General features: G+C 48.7%; 1 protein-coding gene across 1 annotated transcript in view; it reads right to left on the bottom strand.

The window, feature by feature from the left end:
• LOC146867644 (proton channel OTOP2-like) overlaps window positions 1-22154 on the bottom strand; it is a 97429-nt gene that overhangs the window by 66941 nt on the left and 8334 nt on the right. The window contains exon 2 of the mRNA XM_085615027.1: window positions 72-502. Within this exon, the coding sequence (XP_085471153.1) occupies window positions 72-498 (427 nt within the window). The 5' untranslated portion in view covers window positions 499-502. The remainder of the gene's footprint in view (window positions 1-71; window positions 503-22154) is intronic.

The following is a 22154-nucleotide window of genomic DNA, read 5'->3' as shown; positions in this document are numbered from 1 at the left end:
AGGACCAGCTCACTCTTAACAAACTCAAAAAGAAAATCAGTGCAAACTCTGAAGTGTGGAAGCATCCATACCTTTCAACCAGCTGGCTCCTGCATGAGGGTCTTGGTGCATTTTACGCTTTTTGTTCTTGGAGGAGAGCCATCCGAACCAGAGCATCCAGCCGGAGGACGTAAGCATGAGCAGGATGAGGAAGCCATGGATGTTCCGGCTTTGGAGGCTGTGATGGTGGATCTCTGACAGCAGGATGGCGCTCCCAGAGAAGGTGAGCAAGATAAGGTAGAACAGAGACAATAGCGATGATATCTTGGGTTCTGGGGAGGTCTGCCAGGCTTCATTTGCACCCTCCATGCTCCTGCTGTTTCTGCTGCTTCCACTGTGGAAACTTGACATCAAGGAATTTTGGGAAAAATTGGCCTCATTGGATTTGTCCTCAGGAATTTGGCAGGAGTTTACGGAGGTAGAGCTGATGAGCATTGTACTCTTCTGAGTGGTGATCATTGACCTGGTAAGAGGAAGATAAGTCACATAAAGCTAGAGAAAAGAGACATGAAAAATTGATTTTCGGAGAGAGTAGAGAAGGATAGTAGAAGAGAAAAGGAAAACGAAAGGGACAGAGAGAGTAAAAGAGAGAGAGCGAGAGAAAGGGTGAAGAAGAGATAGAAGGTTACAGGTAAAAAGAGAGCTAGAGAAAGACAGCAAGAAAGAGTGAAGACCAACTGAGGAAGAAAGAGACAAAGAGACAACGAGAGACAGAGAAACTGTGGAAAAGGGAGATGTAGAGAGTGAAAAGGACAGAGAGAGACCTAAAGAAAGGGATGAGGAAAACAGAGTAAGAAAGAGTTAGGGAAAGAGTCAGAAAGAGGAAGAGAGGAAGACATAGAACGCAAGAGAGGGTGAAAGATCTGATGAGACAATGAGGAAAGGCGGCAGAAGAGTCAGAGCACAAAAGAGTGATATAGTTATAAGAATGAGAGAGAGGGACAGAAAAGCGAACGAGTGAGAGAATGAGAAAGAAAGGTAAGTGAAAGAGAGAAAGATGGAGACACTGAGACTGGAAGAAAGATAGGAAATTAGCCGGTGACAATAAAACAGAGGAGGGTGGACAAGGCAGAAGAGACAGGAGAGTAGGACAGAGAAGTGTGGGAGAAGGAGAGAAAAGGATTAGAATGCAATCACGGAGAAAGCAAGTGACTAATATGTTTCTATAGATGTTGGCAAGGAAAGATGAGTCGGTATCCAGACCAAGCCAAATTAATATATTGTGAGAAAGAGAAATATAAGAGAGAAAAAATATAGATTAAAAGGATCATTATGGGTGTGGGAGTGGAGAAAAAAAGAGAGAGAGGGGCAAGAAAACACTGGGCATCGAAGGTCAAAGGCAGAAAGGAAGATAGGAAAAGAGGTAGTTTAAGATACAAATATCGAGAACGGAAAGGAAACAAAATCATCCTTACAATCAAGTTTTATACATTTATCATGTTATGTTTAGTCTAGTTATAAAAATGTTTGGTGCTCGGCCTTCCAGTAAGGAAGAGTAAGAAGAACGTAACAGGTGGAAGGGTCACAGAGAATTTGACCACAATAATGCTTCATTGTACTTATTTTAAACAACTATTACTGAACCTTCAGGTCAAAAAACATATTTATGAAAATGTGTTGCTATCAGGCACAATAAGGTGGTACTAGTACTTAATTAAGATATCTATAGCTAACGTTATTGAAAGCACAGGAGTTACAAAGCAGTCAATATGAATTACAAATGCAACATACCTTTAATAGTCATGGCTCGAGTCCGTTATAAAACAAGACAATACCAGGCCTAAGCGGCAACGAACTGCTGCCCTACGGCAAATGGGGCCACACTGCAAGCATAAGAGAGCAGCACAACTTCTCTTTCACTAGAGAGGGCCATACCCTTGCATCGATCCTGTATGGCCTTGTGCTGCTCCAGTATTTCACCGACACCTTTGAGCAAGCTTTTACAAGATTGTAGATATCTTTACGAAGCCCTCCAAGCACAATGACAGATTATTTTTTTGGGTGTGAAGTGAAATCAATTGTCTTTACTTTGCCACCATAGAACTGAGACATGGTGGCAGTAATACCCACAGCACTGGCATCAATGGTGAGAAAGGTTTTGTTGTTTGTGTCACATGGAAGAAAAATGTCAGCATCCACTATACTGTTCTTAACAGTTTTAAATTTGTTTTGTTGTTGATCATTTCAAAAAATTGTCTACACCTTTCTCAACAACTTTCTTAACTCTTGACTGATATCGGCAAACCCCTATAAAAAATCGTAGTAGTATTCAACTAAGCCCATAAATGACCTAGGTGGATCTTTATTCATGGGGCTGATGCATTTTTATAGCCCCATCCAGATCCCTCTTAAGTTTTACACTAGCACCCGGTATGCTGTAACCAAGATATTCAACTTCCTCAACTAGGATATGACATTTATCTTTTCTTAAAGTCGCGCCTGCTTTCCTTAAAATATCTAACACTTTCTTTAACACAACATTGTGCTCTTCAAAGGTGCTACATAAGACTAACACGTCCTCTTGAACAGAAACCACTTTGTTCACATCTCCTAAAACTTCAGACATTATTCTTTGAAACAAACAGGTAACAGATGTGAGCCCAACCGGCAATCCTGAAAACTGATATACACCTTCTGGAGTTATGAAAGCTGTAAGTGCTTTGGATGCAGTTTGCATTGGAGGTAAGCACTTCTCGAGTCTAGCTTTGAGAAGTACTTACCCCCATTTAATAACAACAGCATCTCATTAATGTTTGGTAACAGATGACTATCCACTACTATGCTCATATTAGAAAATCTAAGGTCTACACAGAACTTCAATTTGCTATCCATATTCTTTGTGATCACCACAGGGAATAACCACTCTGTGGCCTCCATTGGTTTGATAATATAATCTCTTTTCAGGGAATAACCACTCTGTAGCCTCCATTGGCTTGATAATATCATCTCTTTCCATTTCCTGTAACATTTCCTTTATTTCTTCCCTAACAATAACTGATATCTGTCATGTTTTGTACCTTCCTGGTTCTTCCCCCCTCTCTTTCGATTTCTAAATAATGTGATAATTATATTGGTACCCCCTCCCCCCAAAAACAGTGATAGACTTTAATGAAATGGTGTAGTCTCAGGTTTCATTTGCTTTTTCCTTTGATTGTAATTATCATATTAAAGCTTTATATTTGCTTCAAGAAATAAAAATACTTTTTTTAAATGTCTTAGAACATGACCTATTGATCCGTCATCAATTTTGTCCAAGATCATTTCCAAGATGGCCGCTGACTTAATGCACAATGTACAGTTACCGGGAGTTGCTTTCTACTTTAGTTTTTAGGTCTCGGCTAGCGATGGCTGCGCTTGCGCAGTCTCGCTCGCGAGACATAATGACTTGGGTGAAGAGGGGCTTGAACCCGCCCCTCTTCTTCCCTGTTCTCCATTGGCTGGCCTAGTAAATGCTGGCCAGCCATTGGAGAAGAGGTCCCGTCACTCTAATCCTGCCCCGTCCTTTTCGGATCGGGGGGCGTGTTTTTTGCGAGAAGTCTCAGGGAGGAGACAACAGCAAAACACGCCCCCCAATCCGAAAAGGACACTCCCTTTCTCCGAGGCATTTTCTGCTGTGCCTCGGAGAAAGGCGGTGGTGTCCCGGCGTTGCTTCCTCACCTGATCTCCTTGTTTTAATTATCGTATGTGTTTTTAAACGACCATGGACTTTGTTTGCTCGGTACAAATGGCGGTGGGCTGTGTTAACCTGTTGGGTAGCAGAGACATGGAAGATTTGGTTGGTGTAGTTGGTAAGGTTCGAGTCTCGGTGTTGTTTTAAGTCGAATGTGGCCATTTTGCTGGCATTTTCACCAGCGTGTCTGCCATAAAGAAGGACTGAGCGCATTTCTCAATGTTTAATACACGCCTCGTTTAAAAGTTTTCGGTGAGCAACTCACGAGTGTCCATATTTTGCACACAACGTCATGTATATATTTGTTCACACATAAAATGCAACAGAAAATTATGAGTCAAGCAAAAAGGGGATTAAAAAAAATTCTGTACAGGGTTGCCTGCCCCTTCCATTTTATTTTATGTACTTGCATTATTTTATCCTTTAAAGCAAATAATGCGCTCGTTTTGTGCCTTTCTTTTGAGGCATTTTTATTGAGAACAATTGCTTTCCAGTTGTTATTGTTCCATTCAGATCACGTTTGTGTGTGCAAGAGAAGCTCAGCGAACAAGTCCCTACATGTCAGAAAATAATCAAATGAAACGAGGGGTGCAGAAACCGCGACTTCAAACACTGTGCTGATGAGCGGCGCATTCACATCTGACGGCTATTTGATAGCCGCCTTCCTATACTCTATACGCATTGAAACACGATCTTGTGACTGGAGGTCGGGTGTAATATATTCTTCCCACGGCCCTTTAGCACACAAAGAGGGTGCTGTAGCGCGAGCTACAAGGTGTGAGTGCGCGTCCCTTTGTGAAACGCCCCTTGTCATTCATCCACCACCCTGTGGTGATCTGATCTGCGGCGCCCCGCTGACTGACGATTGCTGAAACGCATAAGATGTGACTGCGTGAAATGGTGTCTGCCGGTAACACCCTCATTCTTGTGCTACAGTTTACACATTGTTTCGACTCTGTGAATGATTTCAAACCGAGGCTTGGCACCCAAGAGAGGCGTCACTGAACATACAGGAGCCATAGAGTTCCCTGCGGTGGTTTTCTGCTCCTTGTGAATCCATGGCGGGAATCCCACCAGATTCATGGCAACCACCCACCGTGGTGTTAGAAACCAGGTGAGATTAGCACCACCCTGCTGTTTAACGCCATGAAATACCCATGAGTAGAGTGACCACCCTTTCTCCTGAACGCAACCATGTCATAGGGAGAGGATGTGGTCCGTCGGCTGCGCTGCCGCCTCCTGGTGCAGGAAACCAGGGTTCGAGCCTCGAGGTCGCGTCCACATCCTGTGATTCTGGGCAAATCACTTAATCTCCCCGTGCCTGAATGTGTAATGTAAATACGGTGCTATGTAAAGCGCTCCAAAACCTTCGGGTCGAGTTCGCGCTATATAAAGATGCAAAAAAAAAATGTCGTGTTTTAGTGGTATCTGACTAGATAGTATAGATTTCAAAAGGAAAGCCAGGACTGCTTTAGACACTCATTTGCTAACCATACCCACGTGGGATGTTTAGGACAGAAACAGCAGCAGTCGCGTTTGAGTTGTATTGTTCACATTTGGTTGGCTTTATTGTAAATATAATTTGGTGCTTCCGATTAGATATCTTTACTTCCTTTTCGTGTACTTGTTCCTTCCAGAGCAGTTTCTTTACCATCCTTTTAATTGGAGAACTTTAATTCCACTAGTTATTTTCAGGCGATTTATGATTATGTCACATTTTTCTCAAAGCGGCAATTTATTATTTGCATGGTTAAGAGTAGAGTTGCAAAATAGTATTTGTATGAACCAGTATTTTTTGGGGGCACAAAATCGAATATCCGGTCTTAGTAACTTATCGCACCATACACCTATAAATAACGGATGTAATACATATCTTGTACAGAAGATATATACATTGGTATAGAGTCACTGTGTGTGTAGCATATTAATTGTATCAGTATGAGACTATATGAAAGAATAAACGTGTGGGTGATTTACAGTCACGCTTCGAGCACTACTTTAGAAATGTTCTCATTTTTACTTTTTAAATTAATAGATCACAAAAATTGCAGAAGAAACTGCACTGAGCAAGGCTATTTCTAAAGCTTCTCAAATGTTAGGTTTATCTTTGGCACAGCAGCACCAACATCTGCAGGTTTCACACTGCTGATTTGGTGCATGCTGCGTTATTCCACCCCCCCCCCCACCCCGACTCCTTTTTCCTTTGTTGTGTATTGAAATTGAGGCTCGAGAGAACTCCATCATTTCCACGTTCCTCCCCCTCCTCCATCACACCGGGCTTCTTCGTCGAGGTTCATTGTCTTGCTGTGTTGTTTTTTTGCAACATACACCCCTGTATTTTTTTCCTCTTGTCAGCCTGCTCCCCTTTTATAATCCCAGTCACTTTCTCCTGGCCGTCATTCTGCTAGTCTGGATTCCTCCTCTCCTTCTTAATTTACTATCCCTCCTTCTGGAATCGCTCTCACTTTCCCTTCCTGCCACTTCATTTACCTGCCACACTCCTGCAGTGCTGCGTCCAAACCCAATGTGCACTCACACGGAGCGAGGTCCTGTCAGGAAGTTGTCCGTATCATCTTGGAATACTGATTCTACCACTAGTGATTTAATATACATACCTGGATTATGTAACCACATAGTCTGCGAGTAACAAAATATAAATTAAAATAAAAAAAAGGATTTCTGCCCTCAGCTTGTCCACCCAGTTTTAACTCTTCAGATCTTGAGTGGTGAGGTCCTTTTTCAGGGATTGTCTATCCATCATTTGGCTTCAGAATTTGTTTTTTGATCGAGTTGAAACGTTGCAGATGTTAAGTACAGCCTACATTTTGAAGAGGCTTCCACAACTATTGTCGCTGTTCAATGTCTATTTGATTTGTTTATGATAAAGGCTCTCTCTTTCACTACCTCAATCTTTCTCTATCTCACTACCTCACAACATCACTCACTGTTTCTATATTACTACATCAGAAAATACCTCTCACTCACTAACTCACTCTTTCACTAAGTCACTCTCTATCTACCTCACTCTCTCTCACTACATAACTCTCTATACATCACTACTCCCCTCTATCTATATCACTACCTCACGATCTCACTACTTCTCTCTCTAAAAAGATCACTACCTCACTCTCCCACTACCTCACTCTCTATATCACAACTTCACTCTCTCTCTAACTCACTACATCACTCACTCTATCTCTCTACCTCACTCTTTCTATCTCACTAACTCACTTTCACTGTGGTGGCTCTGTCTGTGTGTGGGTAACTGTGTGTGTGTGTAGGTGGCTCTGTGGGTGGCTCTATTTGTGTGTGGGTTGCTCTATGTGAGTGGCTCTGTGTGGGTGGCTCTGTGTGTGTGGGTGGCTTTGTGTGTGTGGCTCTGTGTGTGGGTGCAAATGCAATAGGTCTCGCATTTGAGAGTGATTAAGCTATTGACATTGTAAATAACAATGCCGTTTCTTTAAATGTTTTAAAAACAAAAACATAAAAATAATGTCATGAGCAATGCCAATAGCTCGAACTTTAACAATGCCGAGACCATTGCATTGTAAATGCTTGTTGATTTATTGGGCTGCAGAGCATTTTCCTTCAAAAAGATACATTTTGTGACAAACTCAGAACAGACATTTGGGTGGCCATGATAAGTATGCCTTATACCTGTAATGCGTAATGGTATATTAAAAACATGCATGGTTGCACCTCACTCATTCAAATATGAGACCCTTTGCAGTAGAGAAAATAAAACCATAAAGGAAAACAGGAACAGCAGAAACAGAACATCATCTTGTAATGCTGGTCTCTGATCCATGTGTAAATGCCACATGAGTTGCCAAATAAACGACCTAGAGGCTAGAGCTATTATGTATACAAGCAAGCCCAGCAAACAAGACAGTGGTATCGTTTCAAAATAATAATAAATCAAACAGTGAAATAAAAAAGATTATCAAACGTGTATAAATCAAACCTCTCTGACAAACATAAAGAAGTATGCAGACTTCCCTCTGTGTGTTTACCCCGCTTTTTTTTCTAAAGACCACTCTTCTGTTCTTTCTTTAGGCCGTGTGCTTGGACTTCTCTCGAATTAAGCTAGTCCTAATAATGATAAGTTATTTTATGGATCAAAACGTCATTGACAAATAGGGTTGTTAACAAATAATTGTGATGTTACATATGAACAATTCACTTAGAATGAGAGACTTGAATGTTTTTTGCCAATATATTCCCTTTCATTTTTATGCACACCTGTCTTCACTGCACGCATCACTGCATAATCGTTGCTTTAAGTCTCTGTATTGAATTCTCGTGGTTTTTCAATATAAATAATTTCTCGGATGTCAGAGTTCTTTTTTTTAATTAAATCTTTTTAAGTATTTGCAATAACAAAACATTACAACACATCCCAATGTGCAACGTCCGTGGCGTTCTAAACATATCTTTTCAGTAACATCTACATTGACATGCATTTCAAATCAAACAACAAACACAAATAAAGGTCCCTATGTGAGGGGGAGAAGGAGGGAAGGAAGGGGGAAGGGTCTCTCTCATGAGAATATTTTTACGAAAAAAGAAAAACAACATCTTTGTCCCATGGGGCAATGGAGTACTTTGTCTGGTGGTAATTGTAGCACGATTATTCGCACACCTTTATAATGGGTTCTTGTCTTGGCGCGCAACACGCGGGCTAGATACTGCCCTAGGGTGCCAAAAGAGTGTTGGGGGCTATTGGGGAGGGGGGCACTTGTCCCCTGTCAATTAGTTGAGGTTGAGGTTCTTGGGAGGAGTGTAAGGATGGTTATTGTGTCTGCCGCAGGTAGCAGCGATAGATATGCCAGATGTCTTTAGGACAAAAGGTTGGGGGCTGAAGTGTTGCATACATTTCTGTTTGTGCATCACAATATGACATGCTACGCAGCCACATGTCTTTTGTTGGACTGGTTTTTGCTCCCCAGTGCACGGCAATTTCCCTTTTCGCTAGCAGCAGCGCTATAGCAACGAATCATCTGTAAAATAATGTTATGGTATTGACTGTTCCCAGCAAGGCAAACATGGGAGAGGGAGGAAAAGGGGTGGCTATCATATCAGAGATCGTTTGGAAAACGTCAGTCCAGTAAATTGCTATCTGGGGGCATGCCTAGGTCATATGGCAAAGTCTGCCTCCAGCGCTCGGCATTTTAGGCATGTGGATGGCCTAGTGGGGTCATATTTGTTCAACTGACACGGTGTAATGTACGCCCTATGCACAAACTTGAAGTGAAGGAGTTTGTGACTCTGGTTGGGGGATACCCTTTGTATTTACTCTAGGCAACAAGTCCATTCTTTATACGTCAGTGACTGACCTAAATCTTCATCCCATTTTTTTCTAACCCCCTGATCCAGAGCTGGTTTTAGCACCGAGCACGCTTGATATAGTTTGGTGACAAGGTGATCCCCTTCTTTGTCAGTTATAAGTAATGTGAAACTCTGCAGGACGAGAAGGAAATGTAAGAGTGGACCCCAAGCAGTCTTGTTGCTACAAACTTGTCCATATATGTCAGTTCAGTGCGCATGGATAGATCCATTACAGTTATCGCCTGTCCTCAGCCTATGCCAAGCCCAACATGTAGTGGAGAGAGGTTGCACATTATTTGGATCTATTGGAATACCCCGTGGAAATAATGCCTCAAGCGGGTGGGAGAGGCCAGGTCCCGCTCAGGCTTGTTGTAGGGTATGTGGGCGTCTGGGTGAAACCAGTGACGTGCAAATAGGGCCTGTGCGACCAAGTAGTATAGGTGGAAGTCGGGGACTGCGAACCCACCCCTGTCATATGGGAGCGCGAGAGTGTCCAATGCTATCCGAAGTCTGCACCCTCCCCAGATCAAACGTATCAATAACCCCTTCAACTGCGTGAAAAAGGCATTGGTAAGTGGAATTGGTATACTAACGAAGAAATATATCAATCGGGGGAGAACATTCATTTTAATAAGGGCGATAGGCCCTGCCATAGAGATAGGTAGCTGAATCCACCTCTCAACTTGTGAGATAAGTTGTGTAATAGCTGGTCCATAGTTGAGACGTATAACTTGTTCCTTATGTTTGTGTAGTGTAATACCCAGATACTTGGTGGTATCTCCAGCCTATCGAAGTGGCATCTCTAGCTCCCCCGGAGTGGCAGAATCAGTGATTGGAAACAGCTCCGACTTATTCCAGTTGATCCGCAACCCAGTCATGGCCCGAACCGATTTATTTGGTCAAGTAGGGGCTGTAGGTTGGTGTTAGGGTGCTTGACAAACAGTATTATGTCATCTGCGTAAAGAGACATTAAGAGGGGTCCGGACTGAAACTGGAGACCACGGAACATGTGTTTTTCCTGTAGGTGTCTAACCAGGGGGTCCATGGCTATTTTAAAAGTAGGGGGATAAATGGCAGCCCTGCCGAGTCCCTCGTGAAATAGGAATTGGCTTTGACAGGGAGCCATTCACTCGAATTCGAGCCGTGCAGGCTGAATATAATAGCGCAATCAGCGCACTAAAGATGGCCGGAAGGCCCAACTTATTGTGGCAATAAGGAACAGCCATCTAAGGAATCGAAAGCCTTCTCCGCGTCGAGAAGAGCTATAGCTGCGGGTACACCTGGGTCGATTCTATTAATGACTGAGAAGACTGTTCAAATGTTTAGGGCGATTGGCCTGTGCGGGATGAAACCAGACTGCACTGGTGACAGTATTTGGTCTAAAAGCAAGGAGAGTCGGGTGGATAGTATTTTTGCCACAATTTTATTATTAAAATTTATCAAGGATATTGGCCGGTAGCAGACGCAGCTAGTGGGCTCCTTATCGGGTTTCAGCAAGAGAGAGATGGCCGCCTCTCTCACGGACAGGGGGGAGGATGCCATCTTCTAGGGCTTCTGCATAGACCTTGAGTAGCTGGGGCATGAGGGCGTCTTTGAAAGTTTTGTAGAACATTCCGGACAACCCATCTAGGCCAGGTGGCTTCGAGCCACATAGGGCATCTATTGCAGTGGTAATCTCCTCCACCATGGAAGGGTCACTGATGAACTCAGCTTGACCTGTGGTGAGCCACACCATGGCAATCTCCTGCAAGTACGTTAAATGTTGTGAAAAGTCATTGGGAAGCTTAGCAGTGTATAGGGATCAATAATATGCGACAAGTTCCGAGAGATTGTCTGAATCCTCAGTTGCCACTGAGTCATCTGCTCTTTTTATTGCCATTATGTGCCCTGCTCCCCGAGGGGGCCTCACCAAGCCTGCCAAAGTTTTACAGTGGCGTTCTCCTTTGCCATATCGGGGTGCTGTATGGAATTTACCTAACAAGGTAGCCTCCCTATCAGCATGCTCATTGAAATCAAGTAGAAGAGCGTTCCGTTTATTTAAGGCACCAGGAGCGTTCGGGGACATATCCAATAGTGACAGCTCCCTCTCTACCTGGGCAAGACTACCCCGTATAGAGCGTACACACCTGCCTGTTTAGATATGCATATGCCCTGGATATATGCCTTAAAGACGTCCCAGAGAGTAGAATATTTAGCTACTGACCCGGTGTTTAAAGTAAAATATTCTTCAATGGCTTCCCGAAGCTCAGTCTTAAACAGTTCATCCAGCAGGCCAGTAGCAGGAAAGGACCATTTCTGTTCCCATCCAACCGCATGTGGAATGCTTAAGTGGAGGATCACTGGTGCATGGTCCGAAAGCATATGCTGCAGATTGTCTATGCCCTTCGTCCACTGGCACCCCAATGCATCAGTAAGCCAATAATCTATGCGTGTCTGGGTGGAATGCGGCGCCAAGTGGAATGTATATCCAGAGGCTGCTGGATGGTGTATGCGCCAAAGGTCATGTAGGTTTCGGGACCGGATTAGGTCCATCAGCTCCTGGTGTGCATGAGGCTTGCTGCCATGTACAGCGCTCGAGGAGTCCCGTTCAGGGTCTAACCATATATTTAAGTCTCCTCCAAGAAAAATTGTGCCGTATTCGTACCGATGCAGGAATGTGTGCAGACTAGTAAAAAAACATGGGGTCGTCCATGTTAGGTACGTATATATTGAAAAATGGCACTATTCTATCCATCATTGATCCCACTACCAGTAGGTATCTTCCTTGTGTATCTGCCACCATAGTTTTAAGTGTAAACGGGAGGGTATGATGAATTAAAATGTCAAAATTTCCGCAATCCGCATCTTACCAGCAATGATTTTCTTGCTCGCGCTGTAAAAAAATACATTCTCACATGCGCTCGTTTGCCTTACCTGAATCCCCACATTCGCCGACAAGTTTTCCCGATCCGGTCGCGTTCTCCACGAGATGTTGGATTGTTGGTAGCCAGTTGCGCAGTCTCGCGACAGTTCGCGCCCGCATTAACGTCATTTGTCGCGCGATCACGTCATTCGTCGCGCGGTCATGTCTTTCTTCTCGCGATCATGCACCGCGAGAGTATGAGATGCTTGAGATCTCAAACACGTCATTCTCCACCGCGAGTGAGAGCGTGAGGACACGGGCACGTCATATCGAACGCGAGCAGGCGGGACAAGTGAAAACAAGATGGCCGCGCCCGTGAGCAACCGCATGGGTAAGTTGGCGAGCCGCGATCATGCAGAAAATACCGCGAACGGGCGGGAAAAAAACTTCTGCGTCTTCGCGATATTTCCGCGTGTTTGCGGAGATTTTTAACATTTTCGCGATAGTTTGCGAAAGTGAATTTCGCAAATTCCGCCCACCCCTATCAATAACAACAAAGGTATGTGTTCTTTTTCTGAGCTAGTAATGCTGTGCTGAGGAACACAGAATTGAGAGATGTTTGCTTAAATGCAATCTACTATAATATGCTCGAGTCACTCATTTTCTGTTTATAAGAACTGAATGGGACATGAATGGTAGTTTTGGGATGAAATGGAGAAGACTTCTATCTGAAAGCCGTTTTACCTGTTTGGGAACCTAATGGTCCTATGAAACATTTGCTCATTTCGATTAACACATTTTCAATCTGCTTGGTAGCAAGAGTCTTGAAAGACAATTTTAGCTCTATGGAATCGTCATCTGCTTTGACCTCCATATGCACAGCATCTAAAGGCATCTTTAGAGGAAGAAGTTGGGTCTAACATCGTTAGAGGAGGTGTGAGAACCACAAATGGACGCTGGCATTTTGTTGTGTGCATTCAGTTGCAGGGTTCCTGCCTCTACAAGCCCTTACAAAAACCATGAAATACAAAATCTCTTTTTTCACATTGTTTTTTGCGTGGTGAAGGGACACAAGCAGAGAACGGGTTCCAGTTTATTTAACAAAGATTCTCCAAATAAGATCTTTGGTTGAAGAACCTGCCTCCAAATGTTGGGAAGTTACCTAACTTTTGAATGATTTTTATTGGAATGTCTTTTTACCTGTCTTGAGAAATTACAGAATGACGGCCACCAGTTACCATATGCTGCTTAACCTAATTTGACAGATCAGCCAGGGTGGATTTTCAGGGAGTCAAAAGTACTGAGGAATGTAACTTGCTACAAAGTCCAGGCACAGTAAATGCAATCTTTAGGGTCCTTATTGAACTTTGAGAAAAAGGGGACCTTCTTGAGGGGGTCCATAGTGAAAGTGGAGACAACAATGTCTAGACTAGAGGACACCTGAGTGTACTGTGGATATATTTTCCTACATGCTTCACAAGGATTCAAAGCATGGTGTTGGGATATTGCATCAGAGCTGGGTTAAATATACTCTCACCAGCGTTTTCCATCATGCACTCTGCACACTGTGGAACATCATGGTGCTCAATATAAAATTGAGAAATTAGCATTTTACCCTTCCTCTTGGAGTGCCATGTCAGTGGGGGTTAACAGAATCAGAAGTTTCTTGATATTTATTGTTAGAACCAGTATAACAATCCTCATCGGTGTCCAATAGTGCATTGAGCGTGACAACAGGGGAAACATCGTTTACATCGTGGTCTTCACACCGCAATACCTTTACAACGCGGGCATTACAACGCAAGTCATTACAATGACTTGCACTGGATGGCGCTCTAAGCTAAGGAACTGTACGTAGACTAGAGTTGAAATAGTTAATCATACTATTCCTAAATCCAGTGCCCTCCAGCGCAAGTCGTTGTAACAACTTGTAACAACTTGCGTTGTAATGCCTGCGTTGTAAAGGTATCGCAGTGTGAAGACCGCGATGTAACGTCGCATATTCTGACAACAGCTTTGGCTATTTTTCCCAGTTCTCAGGATGAATGTCTGTGTTGTTGACAACGACTATCAATTTACAGAGAACCTTCACAATTCAAATTGCTAGCGAAAGCTGCAGTCAAAAAAGTGGATTCGCCATGGAGGAGATGGTGTTTTTCATCATGCTAGCAGACACGTCTACCAAATTAGAGGATGAAAGGTCCAAATCAAGAAAAGCACCGGGTCTACTTTTTCCATTTACATTTTTGTCAAGCGATGCCTGCATTTTTTTGCCTCTACTTATGGCAGGAATGACCAGATCTGGAAAGACCAAAGTTTTTATTCCTTTGGAGATTTACTTCACAGAGATAGTCAAAGCATGATTAAGTGAAGAGGACTTCGTCATACTTATGAAAAGCCCAGGCTGTGGCTGAATATCTGAACTTCATCAGTCTGTTCATTCTGAGCTGAGCCATTATATACTTCACTGGACAACTTTACTCAGAAAGAGATGAGGCAGAAGTAAGCATACAAAAGTTGTAGGTATAACAACAAAACGAATAAATCTATTCACCGTGTGTTAGACGGACCGGGAGGGTCGGCCGAGGACAAGGGGAGAGGTCTCCGGGGAGAGCCGTCTCCAGCGATCGTACAGACGAGTAACTTCCCCCCCACAGATGTACGCCACACAAAGATAGGTTTTAGCGTTATTTATAAGCAATCTTTAGGTACGATAGAATGGTACAAGGAGGTCAGGACTCAGGGGTCCCCTCGATTCTAGTCTCTTGGTTGGGAAAGGGGGTAGCGGGACAGTCTTGTTACCAATCTGGTAGATGCGATGAAATGATGGATAGCTCACAATCCTCGAGCTCGGTGTTCTAGTTGGACGGGCCGCGGCAGCGCCAGCAGGTCCCGGTGAAGGTGGTCATTACACGGTCCGCGGCAGCGCCAGCAGGTCCCGATGAAGGTGGTAGTTGCAACGGTCCGCGGCAGCGCCAGCAGGTCCCGACGAAGGTGGTAGTTACAACGGTCCGCGGCAGCGCCAGCAGGTCCCGACGAGGATGGATGATGCAGAAGGCCGCGGCAGCGCCAGCAGGCAGAGTGATAGTTCACAAGGCAGGGCTACGGCAGCGCCGGTAGTCCGTCAAGGATGAGTTCTTCTCGGTGTCTCTCGACTCCAGGATACAACTGCCTTCCTGCCCTGGAGCTGCCCCAGTTATAGGTCTGGCGCCCTTTGATGTCCGGACCCTCGCACTTGGAGGTCGGGAGGTCCGGGGTGAGGGAGTCCAGACACCCAGCAGGGGGGTGGAGCCAGCGCCCGGGGGAGCTGGGGGGCGATCGGCACCTGGCGGGGGAGAGCCATCGACACTTCTTTCTCCCATCGACCTGCCAAGTGGTCCGTTCACCTCCTGGGTGGATGGTGGTGCCGGGATGTCGGGGCCTGGCCAGGCCCAGGGTTAGGGTCAAGCTGAGGCCACGCGGCCTCGAGGGGCAGTGTCCAAGATGGCGGCCGGGCCGGGCGAGGGAGCCGGTAGTGGTTCGGCCCCATGATACAGAGAGGTCCGGGGGCAGGAGCCCCGTCTGGAGACGGGGTGCGGGTTGTTTCGGTGGGTAACACCTGGAGGGCCGGGGCTCGGGCCCTGTCATGCGGGGAGGGAGCAAGCCCTTCATGTGGCCTGTCCAACATGCGTCCCCCCCAGCTGAAGGCGGGGAGAGTCACCCATCCTCTTGGGGACTCTCCTCGTCGAGGCGGAAAAAGCGTGACAGGCCATCTGCGTTGGCGTGGTCTTGGCCCGGTCGATGTTCCACAGTGAAGTCCATCCCCTGTAGGGAGATGGACCAACGCAATAGTTTGGGGTTTTCCCCCCGCATCTGCATTAGCCACTGCAGGGGTCGATGATCTGTTTGCACCCGGAAGTGGGTACCGAAGAGATAGGGCCGAAGCTTTTTGAGGGCCCACACCACTGCGAAGGCCTCCCTCTCGATGGTGCTCCATCGCTGTTCTCGGGCCAGGAGGCGTCTGCTGATGAAGGCCACCGGTTGGTCAAGTCCCTCGGAGTTCAGCTGGGAGAGGAACGCCCCGATGCCATGGTCGGAGGCATCTGTTTGTACGATGAATTCCCGACTGTAGTCGGGGGCCTGGAGCACAGGGGCGGTGCACATGGCGGCTTTCAGCTTCTCGAAGGCCGCTTGACAGTCTGGGGTCCAGTTGATCTTCTTCGGGTGGTTTTTGGATGTGAGTCCCGTGAGGGGCCCCACAATGCTGCCATAGTCCCTCACGAACCGCCGGTAGTAACCGGTGAGCCCCAAGAAGGCTCGGACCTCGGTCTGCGTGACTGGGGGCTGCCAGGACTGGATGGCAGCGATTTTGAGTTGCAGAGGGGCCACCAGACCGCTTCCCACCTGGTGTCCGAGATAGGTCACGGACCCCTGACCAATTTGGCACTTGCTGGCCTTGATGGTGAGGCCGGCCCGTTGGAGGGCCTGCAGGACCTCTCGGAGGTGGTGGAGGTGGTCGGACCAGTGGCGGCTGTACACAGCGATATCGTCCAGGTAGGCGGCGCTGAACTCCTCGAGCCCCGCCAAGACCTGGTTCACCAGTCGCTGAAAAGTAGCTGGGGCATTCTTCATGCCGAAGGGCATGACTTTGAAGTGGTAGTGGCCATCGGGGGTAGAAAAGGCGGATCGTTCTTGGGCCCGGGGTGTGAGACCAATCTGCCAGTAGCCCGCTGTCAGGTCGAAGATGCTGAGGTAGCGGGCAGCCCCCATGCGGTCGATCAGTTCATCCGCTCGGGGGATGGGATGAGCGTCGGTTCTGGTAACAGCATTCAAGCCCCGATAGTCGACGCAGAATCGGAGCTCAGGAGTGGTGCCGGGGGCAGCAGCTTTGGGGACCAGCACGACCGGGCTGGCCCAGGGGCTGTCCGAGGGCTCGATGACCCCGAGCGTGAGCATCTTTGATACCTCCTCTTGGATGCAGGCCCGTACCCGATCTGGTACGCGGTACGCCCGGTGTCTGATAGGGGGACTGTCCCCAGTGTCCACGTCGTGCAAGCACCAGGGGGTGACCCCTGGGGTGAGGGAAAACAAGGTAGCAAACTGCAGCAGGAGGTCCCGGCAGCCTTGGCGCTGTTCCGGGGTGAGGGCATCGGAGAGCCGGACCCCGTCCACGGAACCATCTTTCTCCCGAGTCTTCAGGAGATCAGGGAGAGGCTCGGAGTCTTCTTCCGCTCCACTGTCTGTAGCCATCAGGAGGCTGAGCTCCGAGCGCACAAAGTGAGGTTTGAGTCTGTTGGTGTGGAGGACCCGGAGGGGGTTCCGTGGGGATTCCATATCGATGAGATAGGTGACGGGGCTCTTGCGTTCGACCACTTTGAAGGGCCCCGTCCACTTGTCCTGCAAGGCACATGGTTCGGTGGGGGACATCACCCATACTTGTTGGCCAGGTTCGAATTCGATGGAGGAGGCATTTTGATCGTACCATTTTTTCATGTCCTCCTGACTGGCCTCAAGGTTCGCTTTCGCCATTTCTCTGAATCGCCTGGTCTGATTGCGTAGGGTCAGGAGGTACTTGAAGACGTCTGGAGGGGTCTTTAGGGGGGCCATCTCCCAACCTTCTTTGACTAGGCTGAGGGGCCCTCGCACAGGGTGCCCGTACAAGAGTTCGAAAGGGCTAAAGCCGAGGGACTTCTGGGGAACTTCTCGATAGGCGAAGAGGAGGCACGGAAGTAGTACATCCCACTGGCGACGGAGGGGTTCTTCCAACCCCCCAATCATTCCCTTGAGCGTGCGGTTGAACCGCTCGACTAGTCCGTTTCCTTGAGGGTGATAGGGGGTCGTGAAACGGTAGGTGACCCCGCACTGTTGCCAGAGGGACTTCATATACTTCGAAATAAAGTTTGTGCCTCTGTCGCTGACGACTTCTCGGGGGAAGCCCACCCGGGAGAAGATCCCCATTAAGGCCCGGCCGACCACCGGGGCTGTTACAGTTCGCAGGGGCACAGCCTCGGGGTAGCGGGTGGCGTGGTCCACCAGTACCAGGATGAACCGATGTCCTTGTGCTGTGCGGGGGTCCAGGGGCCCCACAATGTCTATTCCCACCCTCTCGAACGGGGTGGTGACAACTGGGAAGGGTTGCAGAGGTGCTTTGAGTTTGCGGCCGCTCTTCCCGCTGGCCTGGCACGTGGGGCAGGACCGGCAGTGGTTGAGGACGTCGTTTCTCATCTTTGGCCAGAAAAAGTGGGTCACCAGGCGACTGTAGGTTTTGTCCTGGCCCAGGTGTCCAGCCAGGGGGACATCGTGGGCCAAATTTAACAGGAAGTCTCTAAAACGGAGGGGCACCACCAGCACTCGACTGGCCCCTAACTCCGCGATTCTCTGTTCACTGTACAATAGTTCGTTGTCCCAATAGATCCAATGGGCTCCGGTGGTGTCCCCTGCGCTCTGGGCGAGGGCTTGCTGGCGGAGTCCCTCGAGGGAGGGACAGGTCTTCTGTTCTTGTCGGAACTGTTCCTGGGTGGGCCCCCCTTCTTGACGCCACTGAGCCAGGTTGGGAAGGTCCTGGGGCTGAGTGAGCCCTTCGGGGGTTTGCTCTGGGCGGTCGGTATGGTCGGTGTCCTCTACTGGAGCGATCGGGGGAGGAGGTGCTGGCCATTCTGGTTCTTCTGGTCGGGGGATGGCACGGGCGGCCATGGACCGGGTGGTTACGCACGCCCAGTCCGGGAGGCCCAACATCCCCAGGTGCTCTCTTCTTTCTACGGCGGCCCACGGGGAACTCTCAAGATCATTCCCCAGGAGACAGTCCACGGGGGCATCATCTCGGACCGTCACCTTCAAAATGCCGTAGACTCCTCCCCATTCGAAGGGGACGCAGGCCATCCGACATAGACTCTCCGAATTGTCGGCTGAACGGACGGGGCAGAGAATGTTCGGCAGGATCTGCTCTGGTTTTACCAGGTGACAGCGGACGGCCGTCACACTGGCCCCCGTGTCACGTAGTGCTTCGGCCCGGCGTCCATTAATGTTCACCCACTGACTATATTTTCTGGTGTTGGCGGGTAGGGGAGCCCGCGGGACCAGGTCTCTTCCCCCTAGGCACGCTAGAACCATGGCGGCCGGTTCCCCTCTTGTTGTCCCTGCTCGTATTCTTCCTGTTCTTCGGAGATTTGTTCTCCCCCCAGGGCGGCGGCAGCTACCTGGCGGGGTCTCGGAGTTTGATTCTGTGGACAGTTCGGGTCATTGGCGTAGTGGCCGACTCGCTGGCATCGGTGACACGTGACATTGGCTCGAAGCCCCGCGCGCATCGGGGGGTTGCCCCGGCCGGCCGGGGGCGGGGTGCTGGCAGCGGGAGCGGCCGGGACGGTGTCTCTTCCTCGTCCCTGGCCTCCTCCTCCTCCTCGGGGACGGTGCTGACCTTGGTTGTTCCGGCTCTGTTCGTGCGGCCCTCTCTGGCCCACTCGGGTGCTTTCCCACCGGTCAGCTTCGGCGGCGAGTTGCCGTGGGTCAGTCAATTTACTGTCGAGGAGGTGCAGCCTGAGCTCGACGAAGCAGTTGTTAGAGAGGTGCTCCCACACCATGAGATTAAAAAGTTGCTCGTAGGTCGTTACGTGGCTTCCCTTGATCCAACCCTCGAAGGCTCGGCTGAAATAGTTGACATATTCCACCCAAGTTGTACCCGGGATCCGGGTGCAGTCTCGGAACCTCTGGCGGTACATTTCGGGTGTGAGCCCATATCGGGTGAGGAGGGCAGCCTTCATGTGGTCATAGGATGACATCAGGTGGTCTGGGAGCCGTAACAGGGCATCGCGGCCTTCATTGACGAACCTCCCCCATAGACCGGCTCCCCAGTCACTTCGATCGATCCGGTGGGAGGTCATGGCGATCTCGTAGGCCTTGAACCACTGTTGTATGTCGTCTTCTCAGACATACTCTCAAACGACATCCTTGGGGATGTGGACTTTCTTTTCTGTCGCTCCCGGGGTGCGCGGTCGCTCGGGCACCTCCAGTTCTTTGTTCTGCTTCCGTAGGTCTATCTCTGCCAGTTTGCGCTCGTGTTCGTATGCTAATCTCTTTTCTTCGAGCTCTCTCTGCCTCTGTTTTTCTTCCCGTTCCTCTCGGAGCCGCAGATGCTCTAGGTTCAGTTTTTGTTCGGCTAATTTTAGTTCACCGTCCATTTTGAGCCGTGCCATTTCTAACTCATGTAATCTGTTTTTTTCTCTCTGTTGGATCTCTTCCTGCGAGAGGCCCATTCTTCGCTCTTCGGGAGCCGTGGTGTTCCTCTCTGAAGCTGCAATGTTTTGGTCCGGGGATCTGGCGGCCCCGGTTTCTGCCCACGACTCAATGGCGTGCTTGAAATCGTCTTTGGTACTCAGGCCGGTGGTAGCAATGCCTAGTTCAATGCAGAATTGTTTCAATTCACGATGGCTGTACTCTTCCAATTTCTCCATCTGGAATTTCTCGGTGGATCCGCTCTCTTTGGTTGACATTGTGGTTTTGTCGTGGGGTGAGCTACTCTCTGTACGATTACGCGTTGATTCGCATCGCGCCGCTGGCCACCAATGTTAGACGGACCGGGAGGGTCGGCCGAGGACAAGGGGAGAGGTCTCCGGGGAGAGCCGTCTCCAGCGATCGTACAGACGAGTAACTTCCCCCCCACAGATGTACACCACACAAAGATAGGTTTTAGCGTTATTTATAAGCAATCTTTAGGTACGATAGAATGGTACAAGGAGGTCAGGACTCAGGGGTCCCCTCGATTCTAGTCTCTTGGTTGGGAAAGGGGGTAGCGGGACAGTCTTGTTACCAATCTGGTAGATGCGATGAAATGATGGATAGCTCACAATCCTCGAGCTCGGTGTTCTAGTTGGACGGGCCGCGGCAGCGCCAGCAGGTCCCGGTGAAGGTGGTCGTTACACGGTCCGCGGCAGCGCCAGCAGGTCCCGATGAAGGTGGTAGTTACAACGGTCCGCGGCAGCGCCAGCAGGTCCCGACGAAGGTGGTAGTTACAACGGTCCGCGGCAGCGCCAGCAGGTCCCGACGAGGATGGATGATGCAGAAGGCCGCGGCAGCGCCAGCAGGCAGAGTGATAGTTCACAAGGCAGGGCTACGGCAGCGCCGGTAGTCCGTCAAGGATGAGTTCTTCTCGGTGTCTCTCGACTCCAGGATACAACTGCCTTCCTGCTCTGGAGCTGCCCCAGTTATAGGTCTGGCGCCCTTTGATGTCCGGACCCTCGCACTTGGAGGTCGGGAGGTCCGGGGTGAGGGAGTCCAGACACCCTGCAGGGGGGTGGAGCCAGCACCCGGGGGAGCTGGGGGGCGATCGGCACCTGGCGGGGGAGAGCCATCGACACTTCTTTCTCCCATCGACCTGCCAAGTGGTCCGTTCACCTCCTGGGTGGATGGTGGTGCCGGGATGTCGGGGCCTGGCCAGGCCCTGGGTTAGGGTCGAGCTGAGGCCACGCGGCCTCGTGGTGCAGTGTCCAAGATGGCGGCCGGGCCGGGCGAGGGAGCCGGTAGTGGTTCGGCCCCATGATACAGAGAGGTCCGGGGGCAGGAGCCCCGTCTGGAGACGGGGTGCGGGTTGTTTCGGTGGGTAACACCTGGAGGGCCGGGGCTCGGGCCCTGTCATGCGGGGAGGGAGCAAGCCCTTCATGTGGCCTGTCCAACACCGTGGATACCAATGTAAAATGTCATGAAACAGTCAAGCACTCTGAAGGCGGGGAAATAGAGTGTACAAACTGCCCACTGGTTTGTACTGATTCATTTTCCCCCCGTGTTTCGCAGAGAAGTCTACTTTGTTGTTGTTACCTTGGCTGATATTTGAAATAATTATGAAAGGAAGCAGAAGAGGATCCCCCGATCTTGCTATGAAATACTCAACCTGCTGATAGACTAATACTTCAAATCACATGCCTCACTAACTCCCTCACTCACTTCCTCCATCTTGCCCAATTGCTGAGCCAATGATACCTGTGGCCACAAGCGCAAAGGGTATTTTCAAACCCTCTGATGAACCTCGCAGACCAATGACTAGTTCAAATCCAGAATCCCCACTAGCTGCAAGGACCATCCTCGTTGTCACTGGCAAACTATTTCTAAATATTCAAGCTTGGATTCTTTTCCAGCTCTCAGAATTGTCAGTTTGATGCCTTTTTCTTCTGTTCCAAAAGACAAATACATTCCGGGTTGTTATTGTTCACTGGGTGTCTCCTTTTGTAAATCAGATTGACTTGCAAGCCCTTTCTGTGCTATTCAGAACCACAGGGCGTATTTTGAGGATGTACTGTTCTGTTTCAA

The sequence above is a fragment of the Triturus cristatus genome, chromosome 1_2 (assembly GCF_964204655.1).
Source record: "Triturus cristatus chromosome 1_2, aTriCri1.1, whole genome shotgun sequence".
In the NCBI taxonomy this organism is placed as follows: Eukaryota; Metazoa; Chordata; class Amphibia; order Caudata; family Salamandridae; genus Triturus; species Triturus cristatus.
This window is presented reverse-complemented; position numbering and strand designations above follow the sequence as displayed.